This window comes from Pleurodeles waltl, chromosome 1_2 (assembly GCF_031143425.1).
Source record: "Pleurodeles waltl isolate 20211129_DDA chromosome 1_2, aPleWal1.hap1.20221129, whole genome shotgun sequence".
Lineage (NCBI taxonomy): Eukaryota > Metazoa > Chordata > Amphibia > Caudata > Salamandridae > Pleurodeles > Pleurodeles waltl.
The window spans coordinates 331,212,651-331,232,366 of NC_090437.1; the positions used below are offsets into that span (position 1 = coordinate 331,212,651).

Sequence of the window (19,716 nt, forward strand, 5' to 3'; positions counted from 1 at the left end):
AATGTAATACATTAGTGCTCTTTTGATGTCTAACGTATGTAAGGCTCTTTCTGCTACTGAGTCTGGTTATGGAAAAAAGACTGGGAGTTCCACTGTTTGGTTTAGGTGGAATGGTGATATAACTTTTGGTAAAACTTTTGGATTTGTACGGAGAACCACTTTATGTTTATGTATTTGTATAATGGGTTCTTGTATAGTAAATGCTTGTATTTCGCTTACTCTTCTAAGAGATGTGATAGCTATCAGGAAGGCTACCTTCCAAGTTAAGTATTGCATTTCACAAGAGTGCATGGGTTCAAATGGTGGTCCCATGAGTCGTGTTAATACAATATTGAGGTTCCACGAAGGGAGGGGTGGTGTTCTCGGGGGTATGATTCTTTTTAATCCTTCCATAAATGCTTTGATGACTGGGATTCGAAAGAGCGTTGTTGAATGTTTACTCTGCAGATAGGCAGATATTGCTGTGAGATGTATTTTAATAGAAGAGAATGCTAGGTTAGATTTTTGTAAGTGTAATAAGTAACTTACAATGTTTTTTGCGGAAGCATGTAGTGGTTGAATTTGATTATTGTGGCAGTAGTAAACAAATCTTTTCCATTTGTTTGCATAACAATGTCTTGTAGTAGGTTTCCTAGCTTGTTTAATGACCTCTATACATTCTTGTGTAAGGTCTAAGTGTCCAAATTCTAAGACTTCAGGAGCCAGATTGCTAGATTGAGCGATGCTGGTTTCGGGTGTCTGATCTGTTGTTTGTGTTGGGTTAACAGATCTGGTCTGTTTGGTAATTTGACATGAGGAACCACTGATAAATCCAGCAGTGTTGTGTACCACGGTTGGCGAGCCCAGGTTGGTGCTATGAGTATTAGTTTGAGTCTGTTTTGACTCAGTTTGTTTACCAGATAAGGAATGAGTGGGAGAGGGGGAAAAGCGTAAGCAAATATCCCTGACCAACTCATCCATAAAGCATTGCCCTTGGACAGAGGGTGTGGGTACCTGGACGCAAAGTTTTGGCATTTTGCGTTTTCTTCTGTTGCGAATAGGTCTATTTTTGGTGTTCCCCAGCGTAGAAAGTAATCTTGTAGGATCTGGGGATGAATCTCCCATTCGTGTGTTTGTTGATGATCTCGACTGAGATTGTCGGCTAACTGGTTTTGAATCCCTGGGATGTATTGTGCTATTAGGCGAATGTGATTGTGAATTGCCCAATGCCAAATTTTTTGTGCTAAGAGAGACAGTTGTGACGAGTGTGTTCCTCCTTGCTTGTTGAGGTAATACATTGTCGTCATGTTGTCTGTTTTGACAAGAATGTGTTTGTGGGCTATCAGTGGTTGAAATGCTTTCAATGCTAGAAACACTGCCAACAGTTCTAAATGATTTATGTGCAGTTGTTTTTGTTGAATGTCCCATTGTCCCTGTATACTGTGCTGGTTGAGCTGTGCTCCCCACCCTATCATGGAAGCATCTGTTTTGATCACGTATTGAGGCACTGGGTCTTGGAATGGCCGCCCTTGGTTTAAATTTATAGGGTTCCACCATTGAAGCGAGAAGTGTGTCTGGCGGTCTATCAACACTAGATCTTGGAGTTGACCCTGTGCTTGTGTCCATTGTGTTGCTAGGCACTGTTGTAAGGGCCGCATGTGTATTCTTGCATTTGGGACAATGGCTATGCATGAAGACATCATGCCTAGAAGTTTCATTACAAACCTCACCTGGTAGTGTTGGTTTGGCTGTATGTTTAATATTATATTCTGGAAGGCTTGTACTCTTTGTGGACTTGGAGTGGCAATCGCCTTTTGTGTGTCGAGTGTTGCTCCCAAGTATTGTTGTATTTGGGATGGTTGTATATGTGATTTTTGGTAATTTATAGAGAACCCTAGTTTGTGTAGAGTTTCTATAACGTATTGTGTGTGGAGAAGACACTGTTGTTAAGTGCTGGTTTTTATTAACCAATCGTCTAAATATGGGAATACGTGAATGTGCTGTCTCCTTATATGAGCGGCTACTACTGCAAGGCATTTTGTGAATACCCTTGGGGCTGTTGTTATCCCGAATGGTAACACCTTGAATTGGTAATGCACGCCCTGGATTACAAACCTTAAGTATTTCTTATGAGAAGGATGTATGGGTATGTGGAAATATGCATCCTTGAGATCTAAAGTTGACATGTAGTCCTGTTTTTTGAGCAAGGGAATCACGTTTTGAAGTGTTACCATGTGGAAGTGATCTGATTTGATGTAGAGATTCAGTGTTCTGAGGTCTAATATGGGTCTCAACGTTTTGTCTTTCTTTGGAATTAGGAAGTACAGGGAGTAGACACCTGTTCCTTTTTGATGGTTGGGTACTAGTTCTATTGCATGTTTTTGTAACAATGCTTGGACTTCTAACTGTAACAGGTCTAAGTGTTGTTTGGACATATTGTGTGCTCTTGGGGGCACATCTGGTGGGAAATTTATGAGTTCTATGCAATAACCATGTTGGATAATGGCTAGGACCCATGCGTCCGTAGTTATGTTTGTCCAGTCTTGATAGTATGAAGTAAGTCTCCCCCCCCACTGGTGTTGAGTGTTGGGGGTTTGTGACATTGAAGTCACTGTTTGGCTTGAGGTGTTTTAGGGCTTTGGAATTTCCCACTTGCTTCTGGGAATTGTCCACCCCTGTATGATCCTCGAAACCCTCTTCTTTGGTACTGCCCCTGATAGGTGGGTCTGGCTTGTGAGGTGGATGGTTCTGGGGTTTGGGTACGAAACCCCCATCTAAACTGTGGTCTTCTAAAAGTGCCTCTGCTTTGTGGGGAGTAGAGCGCGCCCATGGCTTTGGCCGTGTCTGTGTCTTTCTTTAGTTTTTCGATTGCTGTGTCCACCTCTGGTCCAAACAATTGTTCTTGGTTAAACGGCATATTTAGGACAGCTTGCTGGATTTCCGGTTTAAATCCTGAGCTCCGTAACCATGCATGTCTGGGAATGGTTACCGCAGTGTTCACTGTCCGTGCTGCTGTGTCTGCCGAGTCCAGTGCAGACCTTATCTGGTTGTTGGAAATTGCCTGTCCTTCCTCAACAACCTGTTGAGCACGTTTCTGGTGCTCCTTGGGCAAATGCTGTATTATATGTTGCATCTCGTCCCAGTGTGCCCTGTCGTAGCGAGCCAGTAGAGCCTACGAGTTGGCAATTCGCCATTGATTGGTTGCCTGTGCTGCCACCCGTTTGCCCTCAGCATTGAACTTCCGACTTTCCTTGTCAGGCGGTGGTGCGTCTCCTGATGACTGGGAGTTTGTCCTCTTTCTGGCCGCTCCCACGACCACCGAATCTGGTGTTAGCTGCTGTGTTATAAACACAGGGTCCGTTGGGGGAGGTTTATATTTTTTCCCCACCCTAGGCGTGATAGCTCTGCCTTTCACTGGGTCCTGGAACACCTGTTTGGCGTGCTTGAGCATGCCTGGGAGCATTGGCAAGCTTTGATAAGAGCTGTGGGTGGATGCCAAGGTGTTAAATAAGAAGTAATCTTCTATTGACTCTGCATGCATTGCTACATTGTGGAAAGTAGCTTCCCTTGATAACACCTGCATATATGCAGTGCTCTCCTCTGGAGGTGACGGCCTTGCCGGGTAACAATCAGGACTGTTGTCGGAGACCGGTGCATCATATAAGTCCCATGCATCCGGGTCATCCTGTGTCATCCCCGTGTGAGTTGGTGACTGCATTGGGGGTGTTGTTACCGGGGACAGCTGTGGCGAGTGCAGTGGAGAAGGCTGTGGCGAAAACCTTGGTGGTGGTGTCTTGTCTCTTGCCACCTTTGGCTGCATTTCAGACTCCTGAAATGCTAGCTTTCTTCTTATTTTTATTGGAGGAAGAGTTTGAATTTTACCAGTCTCTTTCTGGATGTGCAGCCTCCTTTGAGTATGGTCTGGCTCTCCCATACTTAATTCCTGCTCAAATCTGTGCTCTTGCATTTGGCTGGAAAGTCCGTGTTCTTCTGTGTTGGAGCCTATTTTCGTCTCCGAGGCTGCCTTTTTCGACACCGGAGGTTTCGGAACGGTCTTTTTCGGCTCCGAGGAAACCTTTTTTACTTTGGGTGTGTTGACCTCTCGGTGCCGAGATGTTTCAGAGCCGGTATCTCGACCGGAGTCGGATGTCTTCAGCTGTTGGGAGGCCTTTTTCGGTGCCGATGGTTGGTCACCGTGTTTTCGGTTTAAGCCATGGCCTGTTGGCGCTGGCATCCCCTTGGCCTTTATAATCTTGGAGTGAGTCTTGGCCGGGGCAGGTTTACTCACAGTTTTTTGCTGTGCCTTCAGTTGCTCACTTTCGGAGTCGTCCGAGTCCGATTCTTGAATGGAGATTCTCTCCTCTTCCTCGACATCGATCTGTTTGGCCGGTGTCGACGCCATCTGAAGTCTTCTGGCTCTTCGATCGCGTACGGTCTTCTTCGATCGAAATGCCCGACAGGCCTCGCAAGTATCCTCCCTGTGTTCCGTTGATAGACACAGATTACAGACCAAGTGTTGGTCTGTGTAAGGATACTAGGCGTGGCAATTCGGGCAGAAGCGGAAGGGGGTCCGGTCCACGAGTTTCGGCGATGGACGCGGTCGGGCCGACCAGGCCCCGCTGAAGAGTGGAAGCCCCGAAGGGCCGCCGAAGCGCTTCTACAATCGGTGTCGATGTACTAACACTAAACCGGCACCGAGCGCAAACAATACAGTCAAATTTTTCGATACTTAGCTAACTTTCCCGATTCGAAATACGGAGCGAAGAGGAACACGTCCGAACCCGATGGCAGAATGAAAACAATCTAAGATGGAGTCGACGCCCATGCGTAATGGAGCCGAAAGGGAGGAGTTCCTCGGTCTCATGACTCGAAAAGACTTCTTCGAAGAAAAACAACTTGTAACACTCCAAGCCCAACACTAGATGGCAGGATAATGCACAGCATGTGTATCTGCAGCTACACATGCCATCGAATATATATATATATATATATATATGTAAAAAGAAAAGAATGCCGAGGCCCGACTGTTGAGGCTTCTCACGTTAATTTATTTTCCATATCAATTGGCAGCTTGCTAGGTCCCCTGATGCGTTTCGGCTTCCACAATACAGCCTTGATCACAGGTGAGTCGGTTACAAATAAACACTTCCTTTTAAATTCAGGCTAGCATGTGACTTGTAGTACTTGACAAGTGTCCGTCAATGACCATAATGCACCTTAGTTTATCATTTCTCATAGTCACAGTGCCTTTTTATGATAAAGCTAAAATAGCATCCCAACACCGCAACACGTTTGTCATTAATAATATTTAGGTGCATATGCAGCCTTTTCAACATAGCCACGTGCAAAATTACACCTTAGAAGTTCATATTTCATAAAAAATCGCACTCCTCTTGCAAGCTGCCATAATTCAAACAGTGTCTTTTAGAAAACGTGCAAAGTCAGCAGTCTCTGAAAGGAGTGCAATACTCCTCTCTCACCCCTTGCTCACCTTCGTGCTTGAAATTTCCAGGTTAAATCCTTTGTCGTGCACTGGGGAGAGCGGGTCATGCTCCTTGAAATAGATAAATCACACAGTACTCCATTCTGGGAGCCCCCAACCCTGCAGGGTGGCCTCGGCTAAACGGGGACGGAGATCCCATTAAAACATGTAAAAAGAAAAGAATGCCGAGGCCCGACTGTTGAGGCTTCTCACGTTAATTTATTTTCCATATCAATTGCCAGCTTGCTAGGTCTCCTGACGCGTTTCGGCTTCCACAATACAGCCTTGATCACAGGTGAGTCGGTTACAAATAAACACTTCCTTTTAAACACTTCCTTTTAAATTCAGGCTAGCATGTGACTTGTAGTACTTGACATGTTTTAATGGGATCTCTGTCCCCGTTTAGCTGAGGCCACCCTGCAGGGTTGGGGGCTCCTAGGATGGAGTACTGTGTGATTTATCTATTTCAAGGAGCATGACCCGCTCTCCCCAGTGCACGACAAATGATTTAACCTGGAAATTTCAAGCACGAAGGTGAGCAAGGGGTGAGAGAGGAGTATTGCACTCCTTTCAGAGACTGCTGACTTTGCACGTTTTCTAAAAGACACTGTTTGAATTATGGCAGCTTGCAAGAGGAGTGCGGTTTTTTATGAAATACGAACTTCTAAGGTGTAATTTTGCACGTGGCTATGTTGAAAAGGCTGCATATGCACCTAAATATTATTAATGACAAACGTGTTGCGGTGTTGGGATGCTATTTTAGCTTTATCATAAAACGGCACCGTGACTATGAGAAATAATAAACTAAGGTGCATTATGGTCATTGAAGGACACTTGTCAAGTACTACAAGTCACATGCTAGCCTGAATTTAAAAGGAAGTGTTTAAAAGGAAGTGTTTATTTGTAACCGACTCACCTGTGATCAAGGCTGTATTGTGGAAGCCGAAACGCGTCAGGAGACCTAGCAAGCTGGCAATTGATATGGAAAATAAATTAACGTGAGAAGCCTCAACAGTCGGGCCTCGGCATTCTTTTCTTTTTACATGTTTTAATGGGATCTCCGTCCCCGTTTAGCCGAGGCCACCCTGCAGGGTTGGGAGCTCCCAGGATGGAGTACTGTGTGATTTATATATATATATATATATATATATATATATATATATATATATATATATATATATATATATATATATATATATATATATATATATATATATATATAATCTATTACCTACTGGCAGTCCCCAGTAGGTAGTTAGGACCTAGTTTGATAGGAAAAGCATTTGTTGTTTTGCTATTAACTTTACAGGTCCTGCTGTGACAAAGCTGTGTGTTTGCTGTGACTTGGCTGCAGCTGTCAAAGCTGCAGACAAGTCACAGCAAACAGCAATGTCTGGGGGGTGGGGCACCCCGGGACTTAGCAATAGCAGGAGCCGGCCCTGGAGGTTGGCGGTTCCCAGGGGTATCAGTGGCACGTGGCATAGCACCAGGGAGGTGGTGGTCCCCAGAGCTTGGCGGTCCGAAACGGACCTCCTTTCTATTTATTTAGTTTAACACATGCCCCAGAGAGGTGGTGGTCCCCTGCATTATATAAGATGAAAGCCCCGGGGAGGGGGTGATCCACTACCACATTATGCTAATAAGGCCCCCTGGACTTGGCATACCTGGGGGCTTACAAAAGCGCGTGCTTCTTTCTTTCCGTTTATTGTATTAAATTTATGGCAGATCCGAAGATTCATCGAGACTCCCACTGAAAATACAAAAAAAAAATGCTTTTTAGCCATGGGGTGGGGAGGGCTTAGACCCCACGACCAGAGCTAGGGGGTCGGGGTGACTCTACCCTGGCCCCTTTTCTTTATTTTTAACCTTTTTCTTGTGGGACTCAGCTGAAGCCGAGTCCCAACAAGGCTGACAACACTTCCTTGCTGAAGTGTTGCCTTCTAATCAGATATCAGCACGTAGGGGTCACAAATTTTTTGCATCCCTTTATACACAAATGTAAATTTCCTTTAATTTCTCTGAAACTATTGAACAGATTTACACCAACTAACAAAAAGGCCTCTTTCTGGACCAAGAGCTACCTTTCTGCTAAATTTGGTGTATCTCCGTCCAGTGGTTTTGGCGCTATCGCTGTTCAAAACCTGAGGCACAGGAATAAAACTGCGGCATCCTCCTGCAGATGTGGAGGATAACTGACATGGTGTTCACAGTGGGAGGTTTTCACTAGACTAGACAGGCCCTGGACAGGAATACAGTTGGGGTACTATCCATCAAATATAGTACACATCCACAACCATAAGGTCTTAGAAGTTAGTTTAATACTGGTATGAGATTATACAGCATGAGAGCTATCTGTTATATCCACTGCTGTCAGCCTCACAATGCGCCTCCTCCTGCTGGAGGAGTAACTCTTTACTGGCAAATAACAATACACAAAGATCCCAATGTGCCACAAGTGTCACAGGAAGATCTGGAAACTACTGGGAAAATGGCTCACTGAATCAAAGACATCAATGATAATCTGTCAGCCTGGCATTGGTAAAATACATGGCTATAGAAATTAAGGATATTATATGTCCAAGTGCCTTAGAACCTTACGACTGACAGAAAACAAAAAAGGTATAAATGCTAAGGATGTGTCTTCCAATGCGCTCCAATTGTTAGGCATTTTGGAAAGGAGGAGCTGTGATAAATGCAAGCTGCATTATTGTCTAAAGTGAAGGTGGGGCAAGAGTGTTCAGAGGAGTTTGGATTGTCGTTTAATTTTTTTTCTTGGATATTTAGAAGTATTGCCCTCCTGCATTGAGTCATACCTTTTATAACTGTGCATCAAATAATTATTATTCAAGGGGACAAATGAATTGCTGGAGGTAGAAAATTTCACAATAATGGCCTGCTTGACTATAAAGAGCTTTTGATTTGAGGGACATCAAATCAAACTATTTTAGGTTCTACTTCCAAGGCCCAATAGTAAAGCAATATATCAAGTAGCCTTGGCAATATAGTTTAGACATTGGTAGAACATCGGATGAAGCTGAAGTATAAGGGATTGTTTTTCTTGAAGAATGCTGGAGGTAAAAAAAAGACAACAATCCAGCACAAAAATAAACTGCAGCTTTTTGGCTCCTCAATGAGCGAAATAACTAATTTTCACAGAGAAACAAATGGGAATATTCAATGTTTCTTTTTTTAAGTAAAACGAGTTGAAACAAATGTTAAAAAAAAAAAAAAAACGCCAAAAGTATGAAAAGAGGCACAGAAGGCAACTAAATCCCTTAAGTTTCATCACTGGAGCCTGTGAAGGAGTAGCACCCAGTAAGGAAAGCTACTGCAAAAAGGAAAAGGATTGAGTAACACAGACAACACAACTTTTGACACACTTGAATCAGCTTTTGGGGAAACAGACATCAGACTGAAACATTTTAATGTTCTAGCAACTACAGTGTACATACTAATTGATTAAGACACCTTTCCCTACATCAGGTCAAACAGCATCAGTGGTGGTGGTGGAACTAAGTCGGCACGATGATCTTAATGATGGAGTTCCCAATCTAACTGTATGAGGAGGTGCCACAGGTGGATCATCAAACTTGGCCCTGCTCTGTAAGAGTCTTATGAGTCTAAAATCTAATTTGCCTAAAGAAGTAAGGCCTGGGAAAGACCGTGGGACACAGACAAGTGCAGTGCCACAACTTCTGAATTGAAATAAAGAAGCTGGAACATATCCTTTTAATCTTAGGAAGTATAAGTGTTCATGCTGCCGCTATAGGACAATTTGATCAGGGGAAGAAGAAGGATGGTGGTGGTGAGAAATCGGAGGAATAGCCCAACCACAGGAGTCAGTGAGCTTTACATTTCAATTTGAAAAATATAAAGAAAAGAATTGCAAACAGACTATAGGTATATTTCAGACAGGAATGTACAACAGCTGTAAAACAATAGGAAGTCATGAAAAAAAAGACTTATTCGGAAACGTATTCAACATGTGACTACAAATTACTGATATTTACAAGAGCTTTTAAAAATATTCAAAATGCCTAAGTTTGAGAAACTAATTAATTCAATTGGCTTACAGAGGGAAGGAGGCACAAGGTGGCAGGATTAAACTAGTATTTAAAAAAGGAAGACTGTTAAAGGGATCCGGCTTGTAGACATAATTCAAATAAAGAATGTCACTGGGAGAATGTTGGGATCTAATCCTTCCAGGTTCATATCAACGAGCCCAGACTGGACTAAACTGTCCTAGTAATCTAGAGTTGCTCATTTCTTTAGCACAAGCCTCAGTGTGATAGTTCTTTAATACTGGTATAAGTTATTGCTATTATTTTATTTTAAAATAACGTCCCATACAACACAGACCCTACTGTATGCTAACATAGTTACTGTTTGTGCACTGAATGCACTGAAATGCATGACAGAAGGATCTGGACCCAAGGATCGACTTGTTCACGGGCTTTTAGCATGATGATGACTTACAGAATTATGTGCTCAATTGTCTCACACTTTTCTGATGCTCGCATTACCAGGCTAGAAGGGATTTTGGGTTTTCCCACTCACCGCAGCTGTTAATATTACAGTGTATCTCTGTTTGCTATTCTGCCAAGCAAGCGTAAAACCCACCACCGTGAGCAAGTGTGAGTAATTGCAAGTGAGTGACAAATATATTTGCAAGAGTGCTGCTGGCCCTGGCATACCGAAACCAGGAGTAATCATTAAATTATGGAGATACCCGTGGCAAAAACTCTTGCACTGGCATACTAGAGGTAATCAACACAACACCTAGCGAGCAAATGACCAATGCTCTGCACTACCAGTAAATTCCCCTATAAATCTTAGGGCATTGCCCAACAGCGAAGATTATAAGAATATGGCCATGTGACCTACCAAGAAATTCAATAGAGAGCATCTTTTTCTTTCATGATGGTGAAAACCTGAAAGCCCTTAAAAAGCTCTAGTATGAGTGAAACACGCTGGTTGGTTTTAATGACGATAAAACGAATAAATAATCTTTTTAATCTAAGCATAATTGAAATTGAAATATGGATTATTGGACTTTGTAACAAAAATCTTCAGAAGTTGGTGTGATTATTATACTAGCGGTAATTCTTGGAATAATGATCACCAGTAGCAGATTATGTATAAAGCTTGGCATCTGAAGCACCAAAGGAAAAATTCTGGTACTGATATACTAAAAGTAATACAATGCTAATTGCTGGCACTTGTGTACTGTAGGTACTACTTGGCATAAGGGATAAAAATGGTAACCTGAGCCTTCTTAAATGAGAATACTTCCAATTTAAAAACACGTTTGGAACATTTTTCAATTGCGGGGTACTTCTGATGTTCCCAGAATGCTCTTTATCCAAAACCATACAGAAGCATGAAAGTGAGCACAGTAGTCTGCTAAACTAATGTGCTAGTTTTACTCCTGCCCTTGTAAAGACAAAAGTTCAGCCTTTTACAGTATCGGAGTAGATAGCACATGAGTTGGTGAATGGCTTAAACATATATGTTTGTGAGTGTAAAAAAAACAGAGAATTCCAGCCTTGGAACTAATGCTTCCATCATACTTCAAGCCCCTGTATGTAGATTTTCAGAAAGGCAGCGAAATCAAAACCTTATTACCATCCAAACTTCAATATAACTTGAAGCCTACTATAATCAAAAAGGCTAATGTCACAGCTATGACATAAAGAGAATGCTGCTATCATTACTCACCTCACTGCAAAGCATCAAATAGGACCAGTGGGTTTTTTTTAAAGATCAAGTCAATGTCTGAAGTAACGTGCTCCTTGAACAAGTAAGTGTTTTATTACTTTCCATTCCTCTGCATGCCTCTTGCTGCACCTATGCTGCAGATCTCTAATCATCATCTGAGAAATGGATGCAGGAGAGCCCCTTGTATTTAACATAGGTTCAGTCATTTTTGGCTAGTGTAGTCTTGGGAACTTTTCATTCATGATCTTAATCAACCCCAGGTGTGCCACAGGGATATCAAAAGACGGAGGACGGAAAAGAACACTTTTCTGTCATTCTCTACAATTCTCAAGCCTTTCTTGCTCACTTGATTTACCTTTCCACAATGTAAGAGCTGGGGACTGGGAACCAAAAATAGCCCTGGCAAATTTGGACACACTAGCCCTCGTAAGGTGCATAGCCAGCAAGTTAAGCAAACGAGGCTCACCACTAGAAGTGAGGATCGAGGGGGGGGGGGCATTTTGTGGGGAGGGGCAGGAGATTCCCCAAAGAAAATTCCGGGAAAAATTGCAAATATTGTTCAGTATATATTTTTTCAGTATATATTTAATTCCATTACTTTTTAAAGCATACTAAACGATGACCTTACATTACATCAGGATATAACAAAGACTGTTGGGGCCCTTCAGTTATTTCCTCACTATCAGCCTCCAACAGCGCCCCTCAACTCTCCATGGCCCCTCTCTCACATGTATTTCATTTGTATTACAGCGCTTCTCATACAGTATAGGATGGCGAAACACTTTACATCACACACACCTATACACACACACACACACAATGATTCATCCATGTGTAAATCAGTGTATAGAAAATGTTACAGAAGACAAAGGGTGTAAACTTTACACATCATCCATAAAGGTGGGCATTTTTACGAGTGTTTGGTCTGGAGAAGAACAAATTCAACATTCAAATCCTACCACAGTAGTTGGGGTTAGATTTACTAATGAGAAAGTATTTCTCCCCAAATCAATTTTAGCAACCTTAGGATAAGGAAAGACTGGGGAAAATACATACCTTTCAAACCTTTACCGTGCAGTCTGAATGCAAACCTCTGAAAGCAGCTCATATCTCACTGTGCTATATTATGTCTGTAAGCTAGTAACTTCAAGTTAGTACAGTAGCCCAATTCATTGTAAAATCTTTATCCTAAACTCTATCTCTTCCAGCACTAAAAAAGAAATGCACCCAGTTCATGATATTAAATATTAGCTCCATGCCTACTGAGGCCTCAGTAGGAAATGCTGCCTGTGGCAGAGCATTCCTTCAAAACATGGATGAGATACTGACCATTTACTACTGTATTTTTGGACATTATGAAGCCTACCTGATCTCTATGAATCAAGTTAGAGAAAATCAAGGAGATCATGTTACTTAGTATTTTGCACAGACTCTTACAATTCAGACTGAGCATTGTGAGGATCTCTGTGACAAAAGCAGTAAGCCACTGAGCTATGCACATTAAATACAGTTCTGTGATCTACACAGTACACGTTCTTTGCAGCAGGCATATTAACCCTCTGCGCTACTTCAGATGAGTCAAAACTGCTAATAGACAAAATGCCAATCTCTCTCCAGCAGGAAGATTAATCACCAATGATATTAACCTTGACACTTTTATTTTTGCCTGAAAACGGCTGGATATACCAGGAACTCTGCAGCTAGAGTGTATAGTTAGCAATTATGCTTGCCAGGCCTGCTGACCTTGGTACTGGTGGCCAACACTGCAGCACTGCTGCAAAACCGATCTCCAGAAACAAAATAAGACCCCTACCCATTCAGCCTCCTGGGGAAGTGTCCAATGCCTGGTACAGCCAGTCCGGCCTTGTGTAATGTGCTTTCACCATCATGTCAAAAGGGGGATACTTTGTCCTCTTAGTTCCTCTTACAGAGGAATTTCATGTCCTATCAACAGCACTTGGGACCTGCATCCCAGAAACAAAGGAAGATTAGTAAGCTCCAAATTGAATGATATATACTATCCACTCCAGAATACCAGAAAATAAAGAACCAAGGTCTTCTTAAAGCTAAGGTTAATGGGTTTTACATTTTATACTAGTTGATAAAGGTGGCACTGTCGCATAAAAAAAGAAAACAAAATCTCCTATTCCATGACTTTCCGAGTAAAGTAAATGTATCCCTTTGGCTTATAAATCCAGGGGGAAAAACGACATTGTCAATTCTGACCTGGTTAGATGACTGCTTGATCTTGTCAGCAGAAATGTTCTCTTTCAGTACAGCAGATATGAGGTGACCAACAGCCTGTAAAAGAGAAGGGAACATTAGAGAATGCATACGGTGTCAGTGCAATAGATTTTTTAAAAATCACCTTACATTCTGGGATGTAAACGTACACTGCACAACGGTCTGTTTTAGAAAATATTAATGTCTGCTAGGGCTTTTTACAAGTGTAGTCTCTTTCAGGGTACTGACTTGCACTGTCTGATGCACTTTAGGGTTTCATTCGTAAAGAGTTACTGGGGTTGAATCTCACTGCATACAGAAGCTAATTCCTCGTTTTAAACCGGTTATACTGGTCTATATTTTATTTTGCTCATTGTGATAAATTTCGATATTTATTGTCTGAGGGGTATCACTGTATTGATTGTATCAATTATGGCGTAACTGATATTTCTTTCTTATTCAGGAAATGTTATTCTTAATGTTTTATGTCACTTCGTATTTAGTATGCATGTGGACCTCTTAGGAGTTCCAATTCATGAAATAAACTTGAAACAGTGCAATAGATTGCATATCTTTGTCTCAACAGGTGTTTTTTTTTAATCTCAGTGTGAAACAAGCCGATTGGAAACTAGATATTTTTTCTTTAAATATTATGAATCTAGTAACCTGCCTAATGGAGCATTGTCCAGGGTGGCAAAGAATGGAACAGGGAAGTTCAGACAGCAAAATATTACCACCACGAAGTGGGGAGTGATCCAAAGTACGAAAATCCAGTAAAAATAAATGTGCTCCATCCACTAAACTTACTTTTCCAACACACATCTAATTTTGTCCTTAAATCCAAGTAGCTTCTATCACAAACCTCTTCGAAATGTTGTTTATTTTCCGCATAGCTCCAGAGTATACACTTCAGGATTTATAGAGCATGCCTACAATTGTGTTCTTTGCCAGGGTACTAGGATGACAATTCTGCACATTTCATTTAACAGGGTTAACTTGATACATACTCAAATCTTTGTAGGTGATTTCAGACTTGATCTGTTACACCCATTCTAAATCTATTTTGCAGGTATATATTGTGCATCACAATGCATGTTATTTTTATTTCTTTTTCATAATTCAGAGACATATAAATCAATAAAGTCAAGTAGTGGAAGAGGCAGGGTGACAGTACAAAAAATAATTCCAAGGCTTTGGAAGAGTAGCTAACTTTAACACCCAGAGACTTAACTATCATGATATATATTTATAGTGAATTTACATGCATAAATAAGGAAAATAGCTTAATGTAAAATTTAATTATTTGGTTTCCAATTTGGACAGAATAAAAGTACATTACATGCTGATCCCACTTATTTGGATTAAGGGAGTAACGTTCTTATCATTAAAAATAAACAATGAAGACACTGCTTATTGTATTGACACTCGCTAAATGAAAAGGACTAAACAGCTACTAATTTAGTAAAATAATGTACTTGAAAACACCCTCAGCACAATTAGACTAATCTCCACAGACTTATTCGTCAATGCAGTGCAGAACTGATGACGTCTTCTAAGAACAAATGAAAATCCAAGAACTGCTACCATGATACAATCAAAATACAAATAAAAACAAGCATTTCCGACGCCAGTAGATCTCGACTTAAGGACCTAACCGCTTTACAAATGCTATTGGGTGGAACATCACCAGTAAAAAGTAATGCTTTAAAGCCAACGCTGTTTATTCCTGCCAACCAAGGTGCAACAACGCATCTGTTGTTTGTGGTCATACCATTCTCTGCTGTTGGTGGTCACATGACAGGGGCACATGTCACCACACATGCGTGCACATACAGAATGACACAGCACTATAATCCTTTATATTTTATTGACCAACCTAAGATGGAAGGGGCCACTTAAATTGGTCAATTTAAAAAACAGATTTTCTGTCTGGTCATCAAATAAATAAAATATATGCTGCAAAAGAGGGAAAGGGTAACACTGAGAGGAGGGGCGGGGCACAGAGGAGAGAGAGCAAGTAGCCACAAGACCAAACACAGAACATGGTGGGAGGTACTTGACATGAGATGGGTGAGAAACTTAAGTGGAAGAGAGCTGGAGAAACATGCACGCTGATGAAGTGCTTAACCAAAAAGAAAAATCAGTTACCTAAAAGTGAGCAGTGGAAGGACACAAATAGCCAGCCAAGATGATGCTAAAGAAGTTATAATCTAGTGTGGAGACAAAGACAAGACAGTCAAAGAACGCCATCAATTAAGAAGTAAATGTGAGTGACAATAACGCCAAGCAATGCTAAGCAATGGGCGGCTTTAAGCTCACTGCAAGATCTTGATTAGCCCACAAGCAACTAGGCAGAATGCACTGTAATCCAAATCTCCTAGCATGATACCAAAATCTGCAATAATCACCAAGAACATGAATGTGATTAAGAACTGCATCAACACTTTGGTCTGAGGTGGCCATGAAATTGAGCTGAGAGGTTGTATCTTCGTTGACTCATACCAGTTAGGATCTCTTGAAAGTTCTACAGGGGTAACCTTATGAAAAGTGAATGCATTTTTCTGCTAGGCATAATTATTCGGTTCCCAACTAGCATAAGCTGGTAATTATCTTTTTGAAGGTGTAGTCATGTAGAAGCATCAGATTATCACACTAACAGAGACATAGGTGGAGGAAGCCAGTGGTCTGTCAATTATGCTTAGATTAGAAAAGGGTTACAGCACTTCTGATGGTCATCATAGAGACTGAGGAACGAGCTACACATATACTTAAAAACAACACAGGCTTGCTCAAGGATTAGATGCCTCAAAACTGTTTAGAAAATAGACAAATAATAGTATAAGAAACAATCTTAAAGAAATGGAACAACAGGCAAACAGTGTATATATATATTAGACAACTATGGTAGCAAACAAAAAAGGGCTAAGGATTAGACTAAGTACAGAATAGCCTGAGAATTTCCAGGAGCATGTTATTACTAGTCCTGAATTTGATTGCTCATGCAAAATAGAAACAGCAGCAGAACTATATGCCCACACGTATGGAATGAACAAGAGAAAATATTTAAGAGACAACACTTTAAATAGGACCAGTAGAAAAAGATCAGTCACTGTGTTCTGAAAATAGAACACAGAGCAAATTTTACAAATGAGGCAAAAAAAGACAACACAATGACATGGGAAATAGGGTTAAAGTTGACATATGCAGAAATCATCACAAAAAAAGAAACCCTGGAACAAAAGAATTTCCTACACCAAGAGTGCTGTTGTATCCGAAACACAAACCTAAAGGGGAAATCCTAACAAAAAAAAAAGCAGAATGTTTCTACTTGAGGAACAGTATAGGTTTCTGGGCTGTTCAGCATTTCTCCAGACAAGCCACCAAGATGTCAATTTTCCCTGTTTATCACATATTTATGAAACCTAGAGTAGCTTACTCTTGGTTAAAATGCTGATAACTTTCAGTTGCACGTAGATGCCCCATCAAGAATGTAAGTTGAAAAGCATTTCAAATCATTTGTGAACGTCTTAAATGTCTAGTGTTAGAAGACAGCAATGTTCCAATGATAATCCAGATACAAGTGTGTGTAGGTTGAATAAGAGTTGTTAATTAATGTTTTAGAGTGGACCTCTTTACAAGTCTATTATTAATTGTAACAACAAACAGAACAGGAAAGTGTGTAATCAAACCATATTGGAAAAAGAAGCAAGAAAATATAAATACACAACTTCTTGAAAATACTTTCAATATATTTCAATATACTATCCTTGCACTAAATTGATAATCTTACCTGTGACTGAATAAGCGTGTTTGGAAATTCAAACCGTTTTCTGAGATCTTCTGACATCTTTCTTTAGTCTCTGGCAGTGGTAGATTCCACTGTGAAATAAATAATATTTTTCTTTTTTTTTAAATGTACATTTTATTTTATTTAAAAATACATTACCTACTGTGGCCTTCACCCCACACCACTAGAATTCGAACCAGTTACACAGCACAGACTACTGCACATGAAACGGACTAGTAATATACCTGTTCTTTTTAACGCAAAATCTATAAATTAAATAAAGGTCTTGATAATGTTAGAATCAGAATACGTTAGGGAAATGTATACGCTATGGTTCAAATCTTTTTATTAAGATCTGATCTGACAACTGAGACAGAATGCAGACGTGGAAAAGAATCTATTTATTTATCTGCACAGCTGCAGACAACCCAGTACACTTTTGACCAGCAACTATGTTGAATGAAACATGCACACAATGTATATGTTCAAGACACCATTGTTTATAATTGAAACAGATGAGTCAGGAAACAAGTAATATCACAGTGGGTGCACACATCCTTAAAAAAGGATGTGGCTATACAGGTTCCTGGCAGATTCACCACTTTTGGACTTCTTAATTTTAGACTTCTCTTCTTTCCCTCGTTAGTTTAAAAAATAAATGAAAAAAGGCTTAATCAGGAACTTTCCAGGGTAAAAACAAAACAATCAACAGAATTTCCTGCAGACTTCAGCCGACATCACCTATCCCCTCCTATAAAGGAAACAAGCCTTGAGCTAGTACAAGACAGAAGAAATAACACTATTCAGCTGTTCCTTAGTGTCAGGAGCATTTGGTGGTTAGTGGTATGTGAACAGATGAGCATTTCTCAGAATAAGTAAAACACGCAGACAGGTCATCTAGTGAACTGGAATATACAAAATTTGTCTGGCAAATGAGTAAATGAGAACTGCATGAAAAATAGAAATTCAATTTCTCAATCCTTCCTTTTGAACTAATATTCAATCATTTGTTCAACTTTATTCAATTTTTATTTTCATCATATATATATTTCATTACAATTATCAACTTAATGGTAGGCCCCTTAGTCTTGCCATCATCACCTTAGTTATAGGAGGACAACATGTAGCCATACAGGATGGTAAACAGCCCTGTAACAAATTCACTAACAGAAACCCCCCCCCAAAGAGTAGGCCAAGTATTTTTAGTACCCGTATAAGAAGGACTGTCTACCATGACCCCCTTGAACCAGTCCTATTTTATCCCAGATTGTTGTTGCCATTAGGGCATGTACTTCTCCCACTATGTGATGAAAATCTTCTATAGCCTTATAGACATTAGGGACATTGTGAGGAATAAAGGTGCAGCATTCAGCATACAGACACCAACCTTTTCTGCTAATATCATGTCTAAAACCATCCTATTGTGTAAAGTAACAATGTACTGCAGCTACTTCTACTGTTAGAGTGAGCTATTCCCACTGATGTTTCATTTATTGTTGCCTCCAGCAATCTGCCTATTCTCCTGGTCTCCATACAACTGAGATATTCCTACCCAAGGTATAAAGAGACCCTTTGCAAGGTCAAAAACACTTTCTCCCGCCGAACCTTCGCGTAGTTGTTCCCTTTTTTCCTAATTTGTTTAAAATCCACAATCCAATACCTCATATTGTCTATTTTGTTCTGTCTGACACTGGGAAATACAATTTCAAGGAGGCAAGGACCTGCCCAACTTAAAGGTAGCCAGGTATAGATTTTCACTCTACATATCCAATAGACTTCATCCCCTGCGTATAAAAATACACTAGGCCATGAACTACAGGTAAGTGAAAATGCAGTATTACATACACTGTCCCTTAATGTGACGGGCTTTTGTAATGTTTGTGACCCGTTGGCATGTATACATAATATTCCTGGAGGACTAGCTGATAATATAAGATATGGAATATTGGTATCATCTACTTCTGAGTTATTCAGCAGCAAAAGGAAATCCCTAGATCTCCAAGACACGGTAGTAACATTTAGCAAATATTTGCATGCTCCACAATATTATCATCTGGCCTCTGTAAATAATTACTTCAACCAGGTGTAATTACTGTCTCTAAATATAGGTTTCGTGTGTGAGTATGTTTGCTTCTTGGAACCCAAATAATAATTATTTTTTATATAATAAAACATGAATCATCATATAACAAAGGAAGATGTAAGAAAGGCATTCCTTTTTCTATTGTTGCGGGGGTGTTTCAAACATATCCAACTGTCTGAAACATTACTTTCATTGTGATAAGCATCCATAGTCTGTATAGCATCATTGTCTTAATATTTGTCATGATGATGATCATGGACATCTTGTAATATGTGAGATGGCGTACACAGTATAACAGGCATTAATGTTTCACAGATGAATATGGCACAAACTATTAAGCAACGCATCAAAAACATTAATATCATAATACAAGCAGGTTTAGTAGAAATGTTTCTTTAGTTCTTTCAACTTCTCTTTTCTTTCTCCATCCATTATTTACCAAAC

General features: G+C 40.4%; 1 protein-coding gene across 1 annotated transcript in view; it reads right to left on the reverse strand.

Moving 5' to 3' along the window:
- Positions 1-19,716, reverse strand: part of FOCAD (focadhesin) — a 1,081,710-nt gene that overhangs the window by 1,023,876 nt on the left and 38,118 nt on the right. Inside the window, exons 2-3 of the mRNA XM_069239095.1 lie at positions 17,193-17,281; positions 13,406-13,480 (exon numbers count right to left, since the gene is read on the reverse strand). Of these exons, the coding sequence (XP_069095196.1) occupies positions 13,406-13,480; positions 17,193-17,249 (132 nt within the window). The 5' untranslated portion in view covers positions 17,250-17,281. The remainder of the gene's footprint in view (positions 1-13,405; positions 13,481-17,192; positions 17,282-19,716) is intronic.